At 38.1% G+C, this 25,605-nt stretch overlaps 1 protein-coding gene and 1 long non-coding RNA gene across 2 annotated transcripts in view; one reads left to right on the top strand and one right to left on the bottom strand.

The window, feature by feature from the left end:
* The window catches only part of fgfrl1a (fibroblast growth factor receptor like 1a), a 65,184-nt gene that overhangs the window by 10,834 nt on the left and 28,745 nt on the right, over nucleotides 1-25,605 (bottom strand). The window contains exon 3 of the mRNA XM_082178356.1: nucleotides 22,612-22,884. Within this exon, the coding sequence (XP_082034482.1) occupies nucleotides 22,612-22,884 (273 nt within the window). The remainder of the gene's footprint in view (nucleotides 1-22,611; nucleotides 22,885-25,605) is intronic.
* Nucleotides 3-13,323, top strand: LOC309505132. The gene is made up of 2 exons (XR_014208309.1): nucleotides 3-6,860; nucleotides 8,061-13,323. It is a non-coding gene; the product is annotated as an uncharacterized lncRNA (long non-coding RNA).

Genomic DNA, 25,605 nt, shown 5'->3' with positions numbered 1-25,605 from the left:
AGAAAAAGAGAGGGAGAATTGAGTATTTACATATCAAAATAGTATGCTCCTCTGAACACAAATATGTGTGGCAATCTCAGAGTTTATTCTCATATTCATTGAAGTATCAATCAGATTACTATAATTCTTCAGCCAAATCACTGCACTCCTTCAACCGCCTAAACCAAAATATAACTGTCTCCCGAACAGCTGACTGAAGAGCAAAAATTATACTGTAGCTGAGAGCCTTAACATATCGACATTGCATTTCAAGGCTTGAAAGTGTCAGAATAAGGCCAGAAACATAGTTTACGCAAGTACGCAAAAGTAGACATGGCCTTCGCACTCCAGGCGCATGCAGTCTTGCTGAACATGCTTAAGTATGCTCTTGTTAAACGCTGTGAAACCTGGGGTGGTAAGAAACATCAGTACTCAAGGGGGTGATATAGTTTCCTTCAGATGTTTCTGTCATTAATCTGGATGTGTTCTCCTTCAAGTAAACTAGCTATAAACAAGCCGACAAGATTCTTTTCAAACTGCTGACATTTCAGAGCACAGCAACATTCACAACTCATGTACACATACAGTATATGTAGATGTGTAAAGTATGTTTTGGGCCTAAAGGTGACTCAGATATTGTCAGCATTCACACAAAATGTACAAATGTGCAAATTTATGGACATTACAAAATAAATAATAATAATAATAATAATAATAATATTTTTTGATAACAAAAGCTGAAGATAAATTTGATGAACATGCACTTTGAAGATTGAGTAGCCAAAGCCAAAGCTTTGCTTGTTTTCAAAGCAATTTACTACAATCTTAAAGGGATAGTTCACCCTAAAATGAATTTGAACCTTGGTATTGTTCTAATGCAGTAGGCCCTTCTTTCTTTTATGCACCACAAAAGGAGATTTTTTTAAAATTTTGTTACATAATACATACAATTTGTTTTCATCAAACCCTATCATATACCCACAGAACACTTGGAATATACAGCATGTGTCGCATGGGATAATTTGGTGATAATTGTGCGTCTTTAAAAAAATAAATAATCTTGATGCTGGTCGCTGTTCAATGCCATTATATGGACGAGCGTGAGAAGGCCATATGGCATTAGAACAACACCAGGGTGAGTAAACGAAGACTTAATTTTCATTTTAGGGTAAACTGTCCTTTTAAGTTCTACTGAATTTTCTCACCTGAGAAGATATGTTAAAAATTCAAGGCAAACATGTAAAGTCACGTGCGGTGAACAGTGAAAACTATGACTGGAAATCTGTGGCCCTTCTGCTCTAGTTACAGCCCCAGCTCATCCGTTCACCACATGACTGGTATTTTCAGGCCTGTCAGCTCTTTGAAGCTGTCGGGTTGGTGGGGGTGTAACACTCCTGAAGGAGAGGTTCCAGTCTGGGCAAAGGGAAACAGCTCATTGCTGGGCAAACAGCTTAATTACTATAGCTCTTACCCTCAAGTACGGTCACTCTACACATAGCTCTTTTGTTCATGTCGGGCTCACGCTCATTGCAACCATTGCACATACATTTTCATTGACACCTTAACAGCGCTTTCAGGATTACCCTTAGGTTTGTCATTTTAATATAATTCAATAATTCATAAATGTAGTTTGCGTGTTAAACAACTGTTTCAGAACTTCCATAACATATATAGCGCTCTGTGAGCTCATAAACCATGCACACATACTTCAAGACTTCCCAATGCCTATAAAGGTGTCTTAGGAAAAAACGAGTTTGATTCATGGAAAGTCAACAAAACTTGGAAGTATGAGGGTTGTCAGGTTTCTAAACCAAACAAACTCCTGTTTCCCTTTCATTAAGGCGAAGTGACACCGTAGCGTGCCACATTTCACACGTTGACCATCTAGGCGTGTTCATAATTTTGAACAAGCTCAATATGACTGAGATGTTTGCATAACCCTTCAGTATGTTTGCTTTCATGTCTGCAGTGGAGACGGCAGTAGAAAACTGGCTTTTTCTGCAGGAAATCTGAGCATAGGGCTCTGCTCCACTGGATCTTCACCAGGTTTGTGGCCTTCTAGATGTAATGTTCATTGGTGAAGTTGCAGACCAGGTACCCTCTTTTTCTCTCTGGCAAGAGTATCTGTGGACTTTGGCAAGACCTGCTAGTCCCTCGCTAAGCATGAAACATCCAACTTGGCTGTACCACGTCTTTCAGGGGTAGCAAAAACCCATGGTGTGCAAGATTTATTGCGCTTGCATGTTCAGTTTATGACCTCCAGTCCTGTCAAAAAATCTGAATAGTTGCATCGATGAAGTTGAACAGTCACCACGTTTTTCTGGAAGCAAAGCAGCCACCTTCGCTCAAAGCAAAACAGTGTTTCTGAACACAGCATGCTAATTATGCTGTCATCCTCTACGTCTTTGGTGAAGTCAGCTATGAAACCGGAGAGGGTTTGGAGACAACCCTCATGACTGAAATCTTGACAGGAGAGACAATATGGGTGCTAGCTGTTAGCCTTTACCTTGGCTTTGATTTACTGAATTCCAGCACTGGCTTATGGAAACCATTACCAACTCTACTGCTACACAGCTCTATATTAACAGCCAGCTCTAAACTGTGAAAATTTATGGGCCGTGGTCACAGCAGAGACGTTACTACATTACTGACTACAGACTAACCCGAGAATGAATAACACTAAGAAGTTGACAGATTAACTGCCTGCCAAGCATATTTATGTTCGATCTCACCAATGTATCTTTTGGCCACTACGTATTTGACTTCGCTTGTGGATGTTTCACAATACGAAAAACTGCGACCTGGCTCAAACGTTTTTATATCAAGCTGTTTTTATATCAGTGAACCTATTGAATTCTGCCTACATTAGCTTAAGATTCACTTTTTCATTTGAACATCACAAACAGCTTGATGTTAAAGCCACTGTATTATGGTCGTAGCATCTATGAACACCAAATCACTATTGAACCCATTTACTTTCTTATTAGACATGTTTTATTTTAAATGATTCATTATTCCAATAGACAAAAAGCTAACTAGATATTTAACTAAAAGTAACCCAACTCTCTCAAACTAATATTTAAATTTATTGGTCACATATAGCTATTGTAAAATGTGGTTAAAAAATTATATAACAGCATCTGGAGAGTTTCCAGGAGGTACAAATACTTGTTCCAGCGGCTTCAATGTTGACCTGTTCCATAACGTCAACTTCTGAGTCAGCCTGATCATCTACAGTCATTCCTGCTTTGGCACAATCCCTAACAATCCCAGGCCTGAATCCATTCTTCAGCTGTGGAGCACGAGGCAGATTTAGAGAGGCCTTCGTTCCCGGAGCTGAGGACTGACCCCGCATTAAGGGTTTCCGTTTCTCTTTTAAGGATTACCGGAGCAGAGCAGAGGGAAAAGTGAAGAGCCTTGACGAGACTGTGTCTACCCTAAGGTCTTTCATGAATACCATCTGAATTCACATTACAAAAGGAAAATGTCAAGTAAGACCTGGGCGTTGTCGTACATTGGCAATTTGTGGAATTAAATATATTACAGAAATATAAATAACAAAACAATCTCTTCACTGACTGAATTCATAAAAACTTCTAGTGTGCTATAAAAACGGGTGTCAAAATTACACTCAATTATACCCTAAAAAAAAATCTTGAAAAGGGGTTTCCACATTTCATTTAGTTTTACTTAAGTAAATTTGTAGGTAATTGGTGGATACATTTTTTACATTTATTTCAGAAATCACAATTTTATTTGTCCAGACATTGTAAATCTCTAGAATATACAACAAACTGAACCTTTTGCTTGGAAAGGATTTCTTTGGATTTTAGTGAAAGTTATGATTTAATTAGCTTGCTAGTTCAGGTAAGATTGTGTGTGTTTGTTTTTTTGAGGAAAGTTTACATTTGAAATGTATATGTTATACTAAATGAAATTGCAAGTCTTACATTTCAAATGCAAACTTTCATCAAAAAACAACACACACACACACACACACACACACACACACACACACACACACACACACACACACACACACACACACACACACACACACACACACACACACACACACACACACACACACACACACACACACACACACACACACACACACACACACACACACACGACAAATTTCACCAAAATAATACTTAAGTATATTACTGAAGTACAATTACTCAAGTACTTTTTACCCATTTTAAAACAACAAGAAAACTGTAGAACTGTTTTGCCATTATTCATCATGCATTGCATTTAAAGTAATACATTTGCGCAAACCCTTGAACTGAACACTATAAAAGAAACACAAACAGTTCAATTGTGGTTTATTTGCTCTCTCTGCACAAAATGAGACATCAGATCTGTCAAGCTAAAACATTTGAGCAAATGAGAGAATGTTTGGGAACTAAGGTTTGAACCAACAAATCTTCCACACTTTCCACATTAAAGGGCCCTGGCCCACAAATACAACCCCATACATGTGATTACATCACAATGTAGAGCAAACTGAAACCTCTATTTCTGTGCGTGCATGTGTGTCAACATGGACATTTTGTTGAAACTCTAAATGTGTGCAGAGCTCTAGAGTGGCTTGTAACAACAGAAGTTTGATGGGATACGATTTGTGGGCTCAGAGGTAATTGCGGCCACCTGTGATAGGACAAAGAGAAACCTGCTTTACAGCCTGTGCTGTGGGGTGGGAGAACAAACAGAGCTAGAAAACATGCTTGCACCCTTGCTCGAAACTGTGCACATTTTTAGAACTTAAACTTTTGGGTGTCAATTCAGATAATCAAATCAAATAATCCTGTTTCACCTGGAAACATGCAAGTAAAATGGTTTGCAAATATAAACTATTTACATACATTTACATAAATAGACATACAAGAATGCACAGAAGGAAAGGTGAATTCAGGGCAGGATGAGAAAAAAAACCCAAAAACATTTGTGGTTTGGGAATATTTTTGATAAAAGGAGAGATAATGTATCATCAACTCAGGTAATTTGCAAGACCAGTCAAACTACCGTTGCGGCAAAAGAGAGGGGCGAGTAAAAAAAAAGGCACAAAGAAATAACTGTATACAACGTGTTATTTATGCAAAGATATGGTGTCCGCAAATGGGTTTTTTTTGCCCATATTGCATAGCCCTGGTAATAATAGCTAATAATCAATTTTATTGGTCACATATAGCTATTGTAAAATGTGGTTAATTTTATATAACAGCATCTGGAGAGTTGATAAAAATAAAAGTCACACTCATCACCAATCATCAATCTATTCATCTATATATTCAATCATCACTATTGATATGGAAGATCAAGTCAAGTGCACTGCATTGTGGTTTACAGGATATCTGCAATGTTCCTCTTCTAAATGAACTTTAATAATATTATTACATACATTTCTAATATAATTTTAGCTTCTGTGCATCTGTAGTAACTGATTCGCTCTCTGCCAGCCTCAGCACGCCACACCAGTTGGACAGCACATTCTCCTCGTGCCGGTATTCAGCGTCTGCTTTATATCATGTTCACACTTCATTTATATGCCACGGAAAATGAAATCCGAATAATTTCCAGCTTTCCATCGGTATGGATGGACTGCTGAACTATGTGGGATGGTCACGGTATGAGCTGTAGAAGGACGAGCTTACACCCACACCACAGCCCATTCAGAGAAGCATCCATTGTGTTACTCCTTACAGAACAAGCTTTTAGCAACAAGAAAGCCTCCACTGTGGCATGCTGGGAGAGATAAAGACGTCCCATCTCGAGTCCAAAGCTCTGGTGTTTGTACACTAATTTAGCGGGGGAACTAAAAGTCCTTAAGAAACTTTAGAATGGCTCTAAAACACATCCATAAAACATCCCTTTGAATTGACAGGAGCAAGCTGGCTTCCATTCTCCGCACTGCCAGGTTGAAAGCCGCTTAATGGCTTCTCTCCATGCTGAGCTGTCAAGACAAAAACAAGTTTGTATGGAAGATGCTGAAGAGGATTCGTGGTATGTTTCCAGGGGGTTGGCACAGGACCCCGCTTCTACTGTCCACCCTCGGCGTTCCAGCTGCCTGCCTGTAACTCTAGCAAACATCAAGGACAGGACGGAGCTTTACCGAATTAACATATCTCACATATTGATCACGCGGCGCTCTCTTTGAAACAGACACCTCCTCCCCTGCACTTTGAACTGGCCTCTGTTCCGCCCAAATTATTTTGAAATAAAAAAAGGCCCTTAAAGGAGCAAGACATGGGGTGTCAGTTACTCACCGGCTAAATTAAAATCAAACAAGCAGGAAACTAAAAGTTGCTTGGAAACAAACTGCATTTCACTGATAAAGCAAGGAAATCGAAAAGTAAAAGGTTGTTACATCTGTTTCCAGGAAAACGGTAATATTAATATTATGCTATCCATGCCTGAGGTAAAATAAAGTTTTGTGTTTGCAGGCTCTTGGAAAGCAAGATCAATTGTGTGAATACTATTTCTTCCTCCAATACATAAATTGAAGCCACGGTGCAAACTTGAAAATGTTGTTTCATGCATGTAAAAATGGCAGAAATAGTTTTGCTTGATGCTGTCAGTCAACACATACTTTCAGCGATAGGCTGCAGCAACACCTCGTCATCTTTGAGGCTGTCGAGAGGAGTTGATAGATAAAGATATGGTGCCAAATCTGTGGAGTTTCTCCCTATCAACAACACATGTCCAGTCTTTTTTCAACCCCTCCTCTCTCTCTCTTTCTCGAACAGACTTGTACTGTGAGTTCCAGCGCGATCACACTTAAATTGAACATAATACAGTGAGGGGTTTCAGACCACATCAAAGCACACCTTAAAAAAAAGGGAAATGTTGGCGGCACTGGCTTCATTCCACCAACGGTAAATTTAACTACACAAGTCTCTTTTTGTTAACACATTTAAGGAATCCTTTGAGTAAACTGTCAGTGTGTTGGTTATGGACTCGAAACAAAAAAAGAGTGTGAAAAACTGCTTTTGATCCAAACTTAATTACAGTCATTCATCAAACTTACTGCAGGCGTCCGTCTCAGGTTGCTAATGTCAGTGACGGTTTTGATTGATTTAAATATTTAAATATGACTTTTAAACAGATTTTCAACATCAACATTGGCAATGAGACTGAAACAACTGAATGGCATTTGAATATTAAAGCCAAGAGCTCAGGGTTTTTCTGCTTAGCAAACCTTAAAACTTTATTATGCAGCTTTAGCTGAATATGGATCTTTGGTCTCACTATACGTACAATAATGACAATGCATATACTTCCACATCAAACACAAAAAGACAAACCCCCGGTTTCAAAGACAACGCTTAAGCCTAGTCCCAGACTAAAATGCATTATTGAGCTGTTTAAAATGAAAGCAACATGCTCTAACATATTTTAAATTATATCAGATCAGTGTCACTGTTTTTTTTACTCAAGATGCACACCAATAGGCTAATGTTATTTTTCTAAGGCACGTTTATAAAAGCTATAAATGTCCTAATGAACTAAGGCCTAATCCTGGCTTAATATAAGCCCTGACTGTGAAACCAGGCCAATATTACAACTAATAATATAATACATGAACTACATCGGTCCATTTCCCACCCCTTGTTTAAAAGACCTAAAACAGCTCGTCTCAGCTCTGGACAGTTGCTAGGGAAGGGTTTGGGACTGTATGACAGTAGACAATGAGAGTTGTTACGACTAGGGGTTGGCTATTATGATAATTACATTTCACCACCTGTATGTAGAAACACAAATAATACAGGTGAACTATAGAAGTACTTTACAGGAACAGCAATGCGTTACAAACGTTACAAAAAGTCCTCAAATTCTACTTCACGATCAAAGCGAAAGCATCATTACGACATTTCTAAAGACAAAACATACAACGATCAAAACAATACCAAAAAGCAGCGCACACCAATGGAAGAGTGGAATAAACACAACAAAAGATTGCGAAGACTTCAAAGGGACTACAAACTACAGATGCCGTGTCCTCTCCTCAAACACTTTTAAACTAATTGGTGAATCTATTCTCTCTGACCTCACTCTACTTGTTTCATTTCTTACAGGTTGCATGACCATGGAGGCGAGGCCTGGCATTCAGCGGCCGGACTCACAAAAGCCGCAAGCAAGTGGATAAAGACTATGTCTAATGAGAGAGGATTCTTCCACTACACTAGCTACCAACTACAGAGGAAAGAAAAAGCTATTATGGATCTTTAAAAGAGTGGAAACTCTGGATAGGTGTGCAGACATACGCTCAAAGGAGTGAGGCACCTCCCTCTGTGACAGACCTTTGGTTCCTTCTCTGGTAACAATGGAGGTACAAGCTTAATCCCTGCCAGCTCATAATGAGCTATAAGCTTTCTTTTCACAGCAAAAATGTCCTCCCTTACTTTGGTGCTAATCAGGGACAAATGCCCCAGTCCTTTTCAGGTCTCCCGGACCTCATTCCTTTGCTGCCGCTATCCTCTCTTGTCCTGCGTTTTCAAGTGTCCTAGGTTGAAGATGAGATGGTTTTGATATCCGTGAGAATGGTCTGGCTTTGGCTCGACGTATAGAAGCTCTATGTTCAAGAGGCCCCATTCCTGACTCGTCTTTCCAATTGCGCAAACACGATGGCGTTTGCAATCGTGCATTTGGGACAATGAAGCAGGAACAAGGGGCAGGAGCTGCTCTTTAAAGCTAAAATAACCAAAAGCAGGTTTTTTTGGTTGTAGCTCTAGGATACTAGCGTGCCCGTTTCAGCACATAAATGCCTACGCGGGCTGCAGCGGACCAAAAAAACCAACAAAGAGCCAAAACCCCATTCACACCGTGAAAGGACGAGCAACCAGACAGCCGATGAGGCATGTAGCACACAGGCTTTCTTCTTTCCCTCCACCGCACAAGAAGCGCGAGACGTCTATGAGGAATCTATTAAAGCGAAATGACACATAATCGGCTTATGAAGCCGGGCAAAATGAAGAGTTCTGGGGCCCAAACCTCACATTACAGTTCAACTCCTTGGGGTGTTTCCAGATATCTCCAGGGGTACAAAATCTTGGCCATTTCAGTGATGAGGGATCTACAAAACGCTACAAATTAATAAGCCCTTCAAATATCAGGGCGCTTTATTCCAAGCAGCACGACAAGAAACACAAAATACAAAACAGACATTTGAAATAGTTTCAAAATTCTTTAGTTTATGATCATGAGGCATTGATTCAGTCCAATCCGATACAATTACTCTGGAAAGATTCAACATTACTACCAAAAATATACTGAAGATATAAATTTAAGTGGAGAGACTATTTGCATTTTGAATATTGACAAAAAATAAATCAGGCTTTACATTCACAGTCTCAAAATGTATTTTTGTATCATTGATTCAACAATACAAACTTGAGTAGACTTGAATATGCGTAATAGAAATGTACATGTATGTCATGTATATGGTGATAATTACCATATTTAAATCGAGCCGAGTCACAAAATCAACTTTATATTAATGAGCAAATAATCACAAAAATTACAAGTTATTTTAATATCACTGATATGCTATTAGTTTTTGTTAATATTTATTTTTTATTTTTATATTTTATGTTTTCATTTTAATTTTAGTTGAAGTTAAATATGTACACAGTTTTGATAAGTTTTAGTCTTTAGTGAAACTAAAGAAAAATGAGAAATGTTGCCTTGGCAACAAGCTGAAATGAAAGAAGTTTATTTTTTTTATATATCATATTTGTTAATATTTATTTTATTTAAAGTGTTCATTTTAAATGTAAATCAATTTTTTTTTAACTTTTTTGTTTTGTTTTACTCAACTATAATAACCCTGCTTTACTCAAATCAATAATGAAGAAATCAGAACCCAACAGTATACATTTTGCAGTATTTAAATTTTGCGAGGGCCTATGTAACACGCAGAGTATTATTATAGTCATCATAATCAAATATTAAAGGCACAACATGTACGATTTTTAGATTAAAATATCCAAAAATCACTACAACAATGTTATATATTTTGTTGTACTTACATTATTCCAAACGTTTCCAACAGTGTTTAAATTAAGAGAAGTCAGCCATTTTAACCAGGACACGGGCCGGGTCTGTGCGTCGCCTGTCAATGACGTCATATACGCGTTTCCCTTGATTTCCAGTATTACTTTCGTGGAAACCATGGAAACACCAAAGACACTTTAATATATTACTGTATGTGTTTTATTAGACAGGTGAGCAACTGTTTGGATACCTTTATTGACAGAAAACGAATCATTGTTGAAAAGCTCAACACTTTGTTTGTGTTGTTTGTTTGAATCACTTGTTGATTTACCACGAGTACCATGTTTTTACCATGTCTCGGAGACAATTTTGTCAAGTGGCTAACATAGCATAATCAGAGAGTAATCATACAATATATTTTAAAATTAATTGCAAGTCATTTAGCAATACAAGTCATCCAGTTTTTATTAATATTACATTCTAATATCGATCTAGATTACTGCAACAACTCTCACATACCAGCCACGAGCAAACGCACAGAGTAACTTTCAACACACTCTGAATTGAATGAAGTATGATTATTTTTATTTTAACCATGTAAAACAGCGCTGCGTTACCCCACATACACAACAAAAAAAGCAGGAGCGGCCGACTCCAGTGCATAATAAAAGTCATATTTTGTGTTTTGCAAAAATGTTGCCACAGGTACATTACTTTTTTTTTTAATGAGCCTGGGCTGGTATTAGCAGGTGTCTATCATTACCAGTCGTTCTAGCGGCCTCGTTCAAATTGAATACATTAGCTCATCCATGAACATGATTTTTGCCCGAGTCCGTTGGATTCCTTTCCATTGGCTGAGGAGGTGAAGACAACAACTCCCATGAACCCAAGCTCACGCCTTTGTTTTGAATAAGCGACCTCTAACAAAAATGACATTGTGCCTTTAAGTTCTGTAACTGATGCACTGAATTTTTATTACTGGACAGATGCGTAATAAAGCCTATTCACACCCCACTGACAGACTGCAACAGACCTTTCGTCGGATTAGTCTGTTAGTGTCTGTCAGAGCTCGTTTTCATCGACTGAACATGCTGAATCGGATTTAGACTGTCTGAGAAGTGACGTGCAGTAGTCTGGTGACTGTCGGCGTTGGTCTGCGTCTGTCGATGCAGTGTGAATTGGCCTGTATAAGCACTGTTGTTTAGTACTGAATGATTTGAGAACAATACATTCAGCATGTTTTTGAATTGTCAAAATGTGTCGAACTAATTTTACTCATCATGATTTATTCTTCCCCGAGGGTTCCTCTTCATCAGAGATTCCTCATCTATGAATCCTTGGAGTCCATCATCTCTCTCTCTCTCCTACGTGAACAGTATCTGGCACACCTATCTGAGGCACGTCTCATGAATGCTCAACCCTGCAGATTGGAATGTGCCTCCTCTTTCTTCTCTTTCTGGTGTCTGTCTTCCACAGAAGGTGAAGTGATGCAGAACGCCAGTGCAGGCTGGACGGAGACTCACCCGCCTTCTTGGGACCTTCATAAACAGGGGGGTGTGAAACGTAATCCCAGGCCTCGTGCATTCAAGCGGCCTGGCTGCTTCAAAGTTTTGTTTGTGTTTTTCCTTTTCCGGCTCTTGGGAGTGTTTCCCTCCACCAGTGCCTTTGAAACCCAAGCTCAGCCCCCACCTGTAACGGGACAGGCGGCATGTTTTCATAATCGTGTGTTTAAAATGGTGTCTTCATTTCCTGAGCACTATTTCCGGAGGAGTCGCTTAAAAACAATGAGAAAGGGGAGGATCCGTTGCTGCGTTCACTATAAAGAGATTCGAGGGTTCATCGAATTTATCTCAACCCGCCTTGAATGAAATGTTGACGCAAGGCCAATTTTTGAGGGCAAATAAAAGATAATCTCTTCCTCTGCTTTTTTTGGGATGGTTTGAAAGGTCACTAATATTTGGTTATGATAAACACATCCTATAAACCACGATCAAAGAAAAATATGTTTTGTACCACATTGTAACGATCAAAACAATCGTAACTCAATCACTATCATCGTTGTAAATTCATAGACTTGAAACGTGAACGTCAGCCAGATTTTTCTTTCCTCCATGCTTTCAAAAGCCACTATTTCTCATTCTCTCTCTCCTTTGAACCATGACTGCCGTTACAACAAAGCCTGTTTTTCATCTTGAAGAAACAGCATTGGGCAAAACCTGGAGGACGTATAAGGGCATGTGTGGCTCCAACTCCACACCAGTTGCTCTTCTAAGGGCCTGATCCACCTTGTTTTGCCATGCATGTCACTTGGACGGGCCGTGGTGTGTAGAGGCCATAGTCATGTGACATGACTATTGAGGCTTAGCGGAGTACAATAAAACGTTTCTAATATAGTCTTGAACAGGGTTTCCCAAAAGGGGTTTGTGAGTATATGAAAAGTTAATAATGAATTATATCAAATCTAAAATGAAAATAAATGATAATCGCAATAGAGCATACGATTATCAAATCAAAGGGTGCTATTAAATAACTGTATAATCTGATGTGCAGCACTGTGTTCATTTACACGGCAGCAGATCTGACTGTGTGTTCAGTGTTTTCAGCGGCTCAATTCACAATAAATGCAGAAAACTTCATCTCCGCATGTGCTATGAGATTAATGTGCATACATATTAGTATTGTAACATGTAGTGTAAAATACTAATGTTTTATTATTTTTTTATTTATTTCACAGTACAATTGTAAATTGCAAGAGTAATATATATCTGTCCTAATTTTTTTAATTAGAGTTAAAATAATAATAATAATTTCTATTATAACTATTATTACTATTCAGTTTATTTGGGTTCCAAAACACCAGTGTGAATGTAATGTGGACTCTATCACACACTATCACAGCTAAAAGGAGTTTTGAACCTACTTTATAGTCCAGCAATAGAGTAAGAATAAAACGAATAATACTAAAAAAGATTAAATATTTTATTTGTTTACCTGCATGATAGTGACTATTAACCAATATTAGAAAACCGCCAGCATGCAAATGTGACGTTAAATTATTGAAATATTAACAAAATATCAGGGGGTACTTTCAGTAAATAATTTATGGCTAAGGGGTTCAGCTGACAAAAAACGTTTGGGAATCTCTGTTATTTTGAAAAATATTTTTAAATAGCATAAGACAAAATGAATGGGAAAACCGTTCCTGAAATCATCTGTCTATTCTTTCTCAGTCTCTCAGTTATTCCCTTGCCCATAATTCAAGCACAGCATCCATTGTTATATAAAATGTACGTTCATTCTTTGCTATTATTTTACAATGATTAAAAAGCAGTACCATAAAAAAAATCATATATCAGTCAAACCTGTAATTCAGATTTTTCAGCAGAGTAACTGAGACTGAGCAACTGAGAAGTGTCATGCAAACCTAATCTGAGAGATCCCTGCTGTTGAGAAATATAACACAGCTACAGTTTCATTCTTTAAGACGGGTGATTGAGGATGTGACACAGATTTCTCAAATAAGCTGATGAAACCAAATAAGTCTTCTAGGTCTTTGAATTTCAATCAATATTAAATAAGTTATTTCAGACGGACTCTATGAAGGATGCAATCAGATCTGTTTTCTTTAACTGTATCCTCAAGACATCTGTGGAATCTGGCACTTGCATCATGAATCATAGTTTGTGTGTGTGTGAGTGTGTGTTTGTGTGTGTGTGAGACTGTGTGAGAAGAAGATTACAGGGAGAGCGGCACGGTATTTTTAATATTGACTTGCCTAACGGCAGTCCTGGCTTTAAGTTCAACTGACCCGATCAGACAGAATCTTTAGATGGCGTTTACAAGAGATGTGTTTTGTCGGATGGAGTGTAATGTAGTCTACTGGCTGGCTGCCCTGCACGCTTAATAAACAAACTTTTTTTTCACGACAATTAATTTTTTTCCTCTGTAAAGATGAAAGTGTTGTCAGATCTGTGGAAGCGACTGGGGGCGCTGTGCTTTACAAGCCAGCCAAGGTGGTTTGCCGGTGTCACTTTTTTAGAGAAGGACACTCGCTCACGCACATACACATTCAAACGAGCATGGCTGTGGACTGGGCACACGGTGTGTGTACCGTCGATGTTTTCCCGGATCCACGTTCCCGGCCTACTATTAGACGCCGCCGGGGCGCCGTTGTCGTGTGGATGAAACACATTAGGAGTTTTCTGTTTTCAGAAAACTGTGCAGGTTGTAACGGCCAAAGACGCCTAAAAGTACAATACCATTCAATAATGTGGGGTTTTTGAATTAAGTCTCTTATGCTCAGCAAGGCTGCATTTTTTTATTAGATAAAAAGTACAGTAAAAACAGTAATATTGTTAAAATAGATTTCTATTTTAATGTGTATTAAAATGTAATTTATTCCTGTGAAGCAAAGCTTAATTCATTAATCCAGTCAGAAATCATTCTAATATGCCGATTTACTGTTCAAGAAACATTTCTTATTATTATCAATGTTGAAAACAATTATTTGATGAATAGAAAGTTCAAAAGAGCAGAATTTATTTGAAATAGAGATATTTTGTATTATCATAAATGTATTTGCTGTCACTTTTGAGCAATTTAAGGCATCCTTACTGAATAAAAGTGTTATTTACTTGACTCTAAACTTTTGGTTTTGGTAAATTCAGTTGTTGAACAGGTGTGGAAAAACATAAATTATCAATATCCTGGGGATGTAGGGAATATGAATTTGAAACAATGCTCAAAAATCATCAAGATACTTCAAAGAGACTTCCAATAGTTTTCTGTTAATAATACATTCTACTACAGAAAAAGCAAAAATACCAGGAATAATGAATAATCATTCAGTATTCAACTTGGAAAGTCAATTTTCAACTTCTGGAATTTACAGGAAAACCTCAATAAAATGTCTCTGAAGTTAGGTTGTCTAACTTGGAAACTCAAGTAGAAATGTTCAACTTTGTAGGTACATGATGTCACACAAATGCCATCAGAGTCACGGAAAAATTATAAAAAATAAAAAAAAAAACACCTGCAAAATAAATGTCAGCAATGTCGTCTTGTTTATTCATGTCTTTCATTTATATTCTGTACAATGCCATGGTTCAGACAACAGAGCGTTTCATGGTCGGAAGACTGAGATATCCAGATCTGACCTTGAATGGAACAAAGCCTAAACCCACAGACAAAACATGCAACAATCAGAACTCATCTGCATGTATCCTCAAGATTTTTAACAAAACTCAATTTAATATAATACACAAAAGTGCATAAAGAGTAGAGTTCAGACAAAACTGAACAAAGAAAGTGAGTGTTACTCGTGATGTTTCTTAAGTACGGTTTCAGAAAGATCAGTAGAGCTTCAAGAACCCAATGCTAGTTTGACTGTGATAGGGCCTCTTGAAGTCCAGAGGGAAACCCTGCATAGAGATCAGTAGATATCTCAAGCTCCAGTTTTCCTGCACCGCGATCATTACCAGATGTTGGCTGAACGGCAGCTTCAACGGCCCGAGCAAACTCCACAAATCGCTATAAATCACCAGGCACTTCCTAGCAGCTTCCTACATATCTCAATTCCACAATCATGTCTGCACTGTCATCACAAAGGGACGGTAAATCTAATCTTGATCTTGTTTTTCTAGCGATAGTCAGTTTATGCAGGTGAGGGCCAACAAACACAACAACCGGGAACAGAGAACTGAAACAAAATATGAAATCTGCTCTTTCAATCTGTCTTTTTCCCCTCCATCACTCCCCATTCCCCTCATCCTTGCTTCCGCTGGATGCTCTGAAAGCCACCTTTCTTATCATAATCCAAGGATGGATTTGCCAAGGATGCATCTGGTGCAACAATACAAATGTTAACAAAAAAGCTAATAAATAAGGAGAGGAGATGGCAGTGAATGAGTAGGCGTAGGCATACAGGGAGTAAAAAGAAACATAGCAGGCCTTGCGGACTGGGGACATGCTCAGAGTTGGTAAGAAGAGAGAGCTGCTTAAAGCCAAAGCGGCCCATGATAGATGGACAGTAATGTCTTTGCCATCTGGTTTGAGGAAGGGCAAAGCCACTAATGAGCCCTATCAACACAGGTCTTCTGTCCTCACAGGGACATTTGATCACTGAGCCACACAGGACAGAAACAGACTACACATGCTGTTCTACTATGCAAAAGCTCCCAGATAACTAATGACTCGACCTGATGTTAGGATACAAGGGCTGAGATGAAGATGTTAGATGTTGGAATAGCAGCACAATGGGTCTCATTCACTAATAATTGGGTGGACTATTTTGTATTTGTACGCACAGGAGAACGTCTCACGAAAAACATCAGCCTAATTCACAACACGCTCATTCGCACATGAATTTGTTCTTAACATCGTTCTGATATTAGTGAATTTGAAGTATTCTAAATGAGCGACCGAGTGCACTAGGTTAGTCATTTGCATGAAACACGATTTTAATTAAAACATTTTTTATAAAAAAAAGTCCGAATTGCGAGGTAAACTCGCAATTGTAAGAGAAGAAGTCGTAATTATCTTTTAAAATGTTTTATTTTACCTCGCAATTCGGACTTTTTTTTTTGTCAGAATTGCTAGATATAAAGATCATGAAGAACCGTTAGCATCCATGAAACCTTTCCATTGGACAACAGGTCCTTCATAGTGGAAAAAGGTTAGATAAGGGATAATGTACATCCAAGCCGGTTAATATCGCATAATAAACCCCGACAGGGTGATCTTGCATCAGCCTGAAGGGGTTTATTCTGCGATAACAACCAGCTGGATGTACATTATTCCGCTTATTACACAGCTACTTGCCAGATAAGTAAATAATTAGATATGAAATATTGATCTGAGTCGAAATATTTTATTAGCTCTTTAAACGCAAAGCTTCCGCGGAGAGACCAGTTGCTAGCAAGTGGCAAGTTCAAACTAGACAGTCACTTATTACACGGTATTTCACCACATAAATAATTATGGGATTAAGATATATTGTTTGGAGATGAAACGGTTTTAAAATCGTACTGGTTTGTTATCTTATCTTATAATACATTACAGTGTACAAAACAATCATCGAAAAATGTCAGTGGCTGCGTTTGTTTGAAACAAGAGAGTGAGTCCGCGATGACATAATTAAATAACTGTGCAAAAAAAGATTGTTTTGAGTTAATATTTTATTACCTCACCAAATGCAACATTTAGGGGATAATCGAGGGATAACATACTGCTGGATGGTGCGACTGACCAATCAGAATCAAGTATTCCACAGAGCCGTGTAATAAATTATTATAATGTTCTTTACACTTTCAAGAACTGATCACTGAAAGGTTTTTTGGGGAACCTAAAAGGCTTTTTAAAAATCATTTTAAACCTTAACAACTGCAAATAAAATAATTTAATACTATTTTTTCTTTTCTTTTCTCTACTTCTTTTGGCACAGGACAAATACAGTAGGACAGAAATTGATGAGCAGATGAAGGAAATGGGATCTGAAATGTTGCAAGCTGAATTCAAACCTGAGTTTTCCTAATGAGCACCATCACTCAACATGTAACCAATACATTACAGCTCCAACTCCAAAACTATTGGTTTTGATGCAAAGTGGAAATGCGTTTTACACATGGGAGGATCTGATGCTGACATGCTTTGTGTACACATGCCACATGGGTATTTGAAGGATTAGATCCATTAACTAACAGAACAGGATTTGGAAGTGGAGGATAAATTAGTGGTTTCAGAAATTGTCTTGCGAGTTGATGTTGTCCTGAAATCGAGGTTTCAAATGGAGTGAAAAAGGGGCAGAGGAAACCAAACCAAGCGAATGTAAAATAACAAATTCAGTTTAAGAGCGCAAGAAAAACATCAGGAAAGTCTTCTTTTTTTCTTACAGATCGTGGTATAATGCAGTTCTGGCTTCTGTGCAGACATGTGTTTTAGTTTCATGAAATATAACAAAGATGGAAAGGAAAACTGTGAAAATATTTATACAAATGAAACACGGTCTGCGATAGAGGAGTTGGCGGGGTGTGAAGAAGCAGCCATAATTAGAAAAAGGTGTCAATATTCATCACTGAATTCAAAAGAGCATATAGAATAATAAACAAGAGTTCAGATGGCCTGGACTAATTATTAAAACCACATCTTGGGAAATTAATAGATTACTTTAAATCCTCACGTTCGTGGTTCTCACTCCACTGAAGGAAACATGGACGTCGCTTTATTTTACCACATGGAACACCATATAAAGAGCATAACGTGGATGTTATGACATCTCATAAAACTATTCCACAAGGGGAATTTCCTCTAAAAGCCAAAGCAAATCATGTAACAATCTGACATCTACAAATATAAAAATGCTTTATTCTAAATATAATACCAGCCCAGAGATGTCGGTAAAACTTCACATAGTGTTGGAATTTCATAAAATCATGACAAAGATGTTTTCGATATTTAATATCTTTATTTGTAAAATCTTGGCTTTCCGAAACACTACTAAACAACGTAACACCTATCAAACTGCACGGCAACCTCCACTGGCACGACTTGAGTTACGTTGAGGGTGGGATGTGCCAGCAGAAGGATTAACAAACAAGTCCAAGTTCAAGGGCCCTGACTAAACAGCATGGCGGAGACGGTTGCGGTGCATCAAAGCCGTCCTGGCACATCTTGGACGTCCCAGCACAGTGGGTGCAGCTGCTCAACTGAGGTCATCTTGGCAGCTGCCCCTGCCTCCCCCCTCCCTACCCACCCCAAGTTCAGGGGTTCGCTTATTGCCTTCAGCTGCAAAGAAACTTCTCATTCATGCTTAATTATGAGAAGACTTTTTATACACGCTTGTTTTCTTATTCTCATATTGCCTGCTTCGATTCTCCTCGCATGTTTCATGCCGTTTCATACTCGTTTTTTCTAAAATAGCTTTGATAACCAGCCAACCTTTTACATTTGCAGATTTAATTGGTTTGTCAGCTTGCAGTGAGAGTGTGAATTTTCGACATTTTGCAGTTCTTGTAGTGAAATCCTTCAGAGAGACTGAGTGTAAATCTTAGAGATGCTTAAATTAAAACAACAACAACACAATCATTTTTTTTATGGTTAAATCTGTCAAAGAAATGTAGTGTAATTTATTATTATTGTATTATTGTAAATTTATTATTAACAATAATAAATTACTTTTTAAAAGTATTTATGAACATTTTTGAATTGGAGTACAAACATTTTTAATTAATGAATCGTATTTCACACGATTGCAGCATTTCGATAGATATAAAGCTGTTGAAATGACCCCAGTTGGGCCCTAACACGTGTCTTCACCAGATGCGAGCTGAACGATGTGATGAAACAAAAGCGAATAAAACCCATTATAATCAGTGATGCTGTCTACACTGGATGCAGAGTGACACAACACAACCACGACAAATCCTTGACAGTAAACTGATGCCCCATTCTATACCTGACGTACTTCAAGCCCTTCTACTTCTACTTCTAATATGAAGAACACAAGAAAAAAATAAAGTGTATTCAAAGGCATACTATGTAAGATTTTTGGATCAAAATATCCAAAAACCACTAGAACAATGTTATATATTTTGTTGATTTGTGCACTTACATTACGGCCACGGGTGCTCTTGATCCTGTGGCTGATTTTGGACTGTGTTCGCAGCTGAATCACGTTCTTCCTTCATTTTTGTCCACTGATTGACTGTTATAATTTCTCTAATTTCCAGGTCAAGGTACTGTGCGTTGTGGTAATAGATGCGACATGACGTCACTTCCAAAGGACCAATGAACATGTCTGACCAATTTCATGGAATGTAAAAACGAATCTCATTGGCAGAATAAATAACATTTAAATTAAACTGGGCATCAGCGCAACTCAATTGGTTTGATAATAGCAAGGGAAAATAGAATGTGATCTCCAAGTGATCTCCAAAAAAGAAGTACTTTTTGACTATAAATAAAATTGTAAGGAGTAAAAAGTACTAAGTAAAAGTAAGTAGTAAGTATCAATTTTTAATTGTACTCAAGCAAAGTAAAAATCCCCCAAAATAATACTTAAGTACAGTTATCAAGTATTTTACACCTCTGCCGAGAGAACGCACAGAATAACAACTTTCAACACACATGTCAACAAGCGTTCTGCGGTATAATAAAAGCTCCACTACTCACGCTTGTCTCTTATTAGCAATCGCTCCAGCGGCCTTGTTATGCTCCAACGGCTTTAGTAACGCTAATAAATCTTTAATACATTACCGGTCATCCATGAATATGATTTCTGCCCGAGTCACGTCGTATTCTCCACCGGCTGTAAAGGTGAAGACAACGATCCCATGATTCCGTGAAATCAAGCCATCATCAAGCTACGCCATTGTTTTGAATAAATGACCTCTAGTGGCGAAAAATTACATAGTTTAATTATAGTTATAATTGCTTGTTTTTAACTAAATTAAAGGCACACTATGATGCATTCCTATCACACTGCTATAATTTCCACTGTTTAATTGTCAGGGCAGTAGCAATATATCCAATACATTTTATGGATCAAATGATATGGATGCCCAGAGTAAATTTGACTTTCATTGACAAGGCTGACAAACAATTTGTATTTTGTTTGTTTTTGTCGTCATTTTGTTGTGTCACTCATTGTGAAAAGGTCTCTTGACTTGATTTAGAATCAGCTTCGCTTTGTCTGTTTTTTATATATCCGTCAGATATTAAATCACAGGAGATTATAAATTAGCACGCACACTTTGACACACATTATACAACTCCCTTTAACAGGAAAATGCAATAATTAACAAGGCAAAGGAAAATGATTTTCTACGCCCAGTTATCAGTAAGGCGACCGGGGGATACAGCAGGTTTATGAAGCCGTTACTCTAAAAGATGTACATTCAGGGGTCAAGATTACGAATGACCCACTGTATGCTACAAAACAAACAGCCCATTCACTGCAGGGGATGTTCTCAATTCCTGTAATCAAGCCCCATTGTCTTGCATTACATAGGGCTCATCTAAGAGGCAAATAAAAGGATCATTAACTTTGTCCAGCTAATATAAAACTCCCAACTGAAAGAGGCACTCCACCAGGGCCTCCATTTAGACTTGGCATTGCTTTAGATGGATGCTTTTGCAGTCCCAAATTACCCCACTGGTTAACATTATCATCCTTCAAGTTAAAGGTGACTACATGCAGAAGGTCCTGGTGATTTGCCTTTCCGACGGTGTACCATCTCTGATGAATGTACTTGGAGCAGGGTTCATGTCCTCAGAAAGTCAGTAAGGGGTTGGTGAGATCACAAGACCGGCCCAGAGCCCCTCCTCGCGTAAGTGGACGGATCACCATGTGGAACGCGGCCAAATTAAGCCCTGATTAACTTGGCGAGTGGCCAGCGTGCTCATTCAGCCCTCTAAACTTTACACACAGCAGAACAAAGGTCCATCTACTGGATGACAGGTCTGAGAAAAGGCCATCGAAAACCCAGAATGATCAGAGAGTTGAGGATTAAGTATTTTACGGTTCCTTGTGCTCATTTTTATATGCCCATTTCTGGTTGACTGAAGAAATAAAGTTGCTGTTCATGGCTACAGACATCCTATTTTATTTTGTGGGGAAGGAATAATAAAAAAACTGGATCAACTATTTAAACATCATTATGCATTTTTAGGCCATTTCTGGTTGTTTTCTTTGTCAATGCTTCGGCCAGGTAGGCCTACAATATATTGAAAAAGTTCAGATTAGGAGATAGTGAGTCTTTGGGAAACCTGCATTCAAACGTTTTCACGAACAAATCATGATTCACAAATAACTTTAATAAATGAATCCTAAATTTACAAATAACTGTACTGGAAAAACTGAAACCACAAACAATCACATACTCTGGGTAGCCTTATAATCATGTTAAGATGAACTTGTATACATGGATACTTCATCTTGAATATATTTAATCATATACAGTAAATGTACGAGTATAAATACACAGGGCAAACAAAGGGAGCTAAATGAAATGCAGTTTAAACTAATCAGTAACTATGGAATAAAATAGACCATGATCAGTAACTACAGAAACAAAAAATGATTGAGAACACAGGCACACAAGAAAAGAACAAAACCAAACTAAGGGTACGTTTACACTACAACGATGTACTAAAAACAGAAACGTTTTTACGCAACATTTTCAAAACGACCTCGTTCACACGGATCTGCAAAAACGTCTAAAAACGCTTTGAACTGTGTTTGAACTGATTTTGAGGATCTTGCTGCCCTCAAGTGAAAACGCATCTTTAGAGAGTCTCATGTTTGCTGAGAGTGACGAAAGACTATAAAGGAAAGGCTGTGCAGAAAGCCCTTATATGGTGATCGTTTGGGATGTTTTATTACATTTACGTTTATGCAAATGACTAACCTCGGGCACACAGTCACTCATTTAAAATACTCCAAATGCATTAACATAAGAACAAGGTTAAGAACAAATTCATATTGTGTACACATTTAGGTGGAATTTTTCATCCGAATTTCTCCGGAGAGTACAAATATGAAATAACGCACACAAATATTACTGTATGAGACCCATTGTTCTCAAGATAAACTGCTTTTTTGAGAGGTTTGGTGAAAAAGAGGCTAAACATGCTTACCGATGACGATGAGGGTGTAGTTAATGTTGACGCTGCCAAAGCCATTGGTTGCTTTACAAATGAAGGTCCCAGCATCCTCTGCCTCGACCTCTTTGATGCGCAGGGCTTGCTGAAGGACCCTGAAGCGCATCCAACCGCTGTGGATGTTTCGTCCGTCTTTGGTCCACATGATGAGGGGTGGCGGATCGCCCTCCACGGGACACTGAAGTTTCATGGTGCGTCCGATTCTGACGGTCTGCCGGTGGGCGATCTTCTCTGCTACACGTGGAGGACCTACAGAGAACAAGATGATGGTAATTCCTCTCATTTTAGAGCGCCGTCTTAATATACATGCCACAAGTTCAATCCCTTCTCCCTGTTAACTTACTGATGAAAATGCAGGAGAAACAAAATGATAAGTTGGAAAAGTATTTTGCACTGGTAAAACAAAGAGCTTTGCTAGCGGGTTAATTAGCTCAACAATAAATTAATTGATTACAAATCAATTAATTAAAGGGATAGTTCACCCAAAAATGAAAATTAGCACATGATTTACTCACCCTCAAGTCATCCTAGGTGTACATGACATTCTTCTTTCAGAAGAATACATTCAGAGTTATATAAAAAAAAATGTCCTGGCTCTTCCAAGCTTTATTATGGCAGTGAATGGCTTAAACTTAAATGGAATCAGTATGTTCATTTGCCCGGAAGCTAGTTATTTTTCTTTGTAAAAAGTTTTAAATATGGATATTTTTATTACACAAAACGCATGGCTTCGCTTCAGAAGGCCTTTATTAACCCCCCGGAGCTGTGTGGCGCACTTTAATGATGGATAGATGCACTTTTATGGACTTCAAAACAGAAACGGCCATTCACTGCCAAAATAAAGCTTGGAAGAGCCAGGACATTTTTTAATATAACTCTGAATATATTCGTCTGAAAGAAGAATGTCATATACACCTAGGATGACTTGAGGGTGAGTAAATCATGGGCTAATTTTCATTGTGCTAATGATAAATATATGTATCTATCTATCTAATGTGTATATATTTCATACTTTATTACAATATTAATGCATTAATTATTAATGTAATGTTTGGTCTGTGACTAATATTTTTGTCATACAATTTAAATTCCATTCCATAAGAGAAAAAAAAAAAAAAAAAAGGACAAATGGCAAATGACAAATATTAACTACAATGAAAAAACATTTTGTCAAAAGACAAAAACTATGAGTTCTATAATGTGATAAGTTAGTTGCAAAATCCTTTCGTCATCAACATGAGTACCACCAGAAGTATTTACTGACACAAAATATACATAAAATATTCCCAATTTATCTGAAATCAAACTGGGCCACATTTTGAAATGACATGAAAGAGTAAAAAGAGTAAAAACGAAGGAAAAGTTGTCACACCCCAGCAACAAATAGAGACGCATTTATTTCATGTTTAAGCCCAGTGGCTCTTCATCAATCTGACCACAGGTGACATTTTCAGGCTGATGAAGAGCCACTGGGCTCAAAACATTACCTGTGGTGATGTACAAGCTTTTTTGCACGTTAGATGTTCCCTCTTTGTGTTGTTATGAACGTCAAAGAGACCAGAATTTACCTCACAAAATCAAATGTTCATTGTTCAAAAAGTTCACTGTTAGATTATGCTCACATGAACCAAAACTTTAGACTTTTTAAAGGGAATCGAGTGGTTCCTCCGCACCCGAATTCTAAACAAATGCTTATCAAAACCTGTTGTGTGCCCTTCGTAATCTTTAATCAGAAACATTCACATGCCTGCAGTGCTCGCCATGGCATCTCTTTTCTGATGACCTGTACACCAGCCACTGTCGCCTTTGGCATTTGGCTTGCTTAGTTGGGGACATTTAATTTAATTTAATATTCAACAATAATATTGATCTGCCTGCATTGACACCATTATATGAGAACTGAACTGAGCTGGACAATGACATCACTGTTTTCTCCAGAGCGCCTATATATATAAATTAACTAAATTAATAACTTTTTTACAACAAAAATGAACCATCACTGAACTTACTTAAGCTGGACTATGACGCTATTTTCTTCTAGAAACAAACTTTGTTGTATTATTTTCATGTTATCACTGTAAAGCTGCTTTGAAACAATCTGTATTGTAAAAAGCACTATATAAATAAAGGTGACTTGACTTGACCAGCGCAATAAGATTGTCCAATGGCCAGACGAGTTTCAATCCCTACCCATACTGTCACTCACATGAAACGATTAGCAAACAACAACTTTCTACAATCGAATAAACTCCCGATTAACAAACCAAGTGCCATCTTACTTGTTCCTTATTCATCAAACAAATACGTCAAAATAAGGAACAAAAGTTGGTCGCAATTTCTGTTCATCATGCTGAATTGTCTGTTCTGAAAATCCTCAATGGTTTCTTAGCAGTTCACTATTCAGTATTCTTGTATACCGGCTGTTGGACTAAGGTAAAGTGAAAGCTTCAGAGATCAGTTGGAGGTTTAGAGAGTCTTGGCCCAGCAGAGCAGAGGCTTCCCCCTGCCCACGCACATGTTGCTTGCTCCCGTTAAAAGACCGAATGCAGGAAATTGATATTGTCACTGTTTATGTCTGTGGGGAAATTGTAACCGCAGTCCCGTGTCAGCCAGCCATGTCTCGCTGGCGTACTCCGCTACTGGCCTGCATTGTTTGTGCGCTCCTCAGTTGGTGGCTCCGAGGAGGTTAGAAAGGTCAGAGTCTGCAAATACTGTCCTCACTCGTTCCTCTCAAGGCTGTGTGAGTCACTCTAATAGCTGTTTACGTTAGGCTAATGTCAGATTGGATCCATTTAGCTGCCACAAAACCGGGCTTAAGAAGATCTTGTGGTGAAAAAAATTGAGAAACAGATTTCCACATGCAGTCATACGCACGAAAGGATATAACGTTTTGTACGCCCGTAATTGTAGCCATCACTCGGATAAATTAAGAGGTAGGAGTATTTTATCAGACTTCCATCCAACACATAA

Source organism: Leuciscus leuciscus (genome assembly GCF_965113295.1).
Source record: "Leuciscus leuciscus genome assembly, chromosome: 8".
NCBI lineage: Eukaryota > Metazoa > Chordata > Actinopteri > Cypriniformes > Leuciscidae > Leuciscus > Leuciscus leuciscus.
The sequence above is the reverse complement of the archived record's forward strand: the minus strand, read 5'-3'. Positions and strand labels throughout refer to the sequence as shown.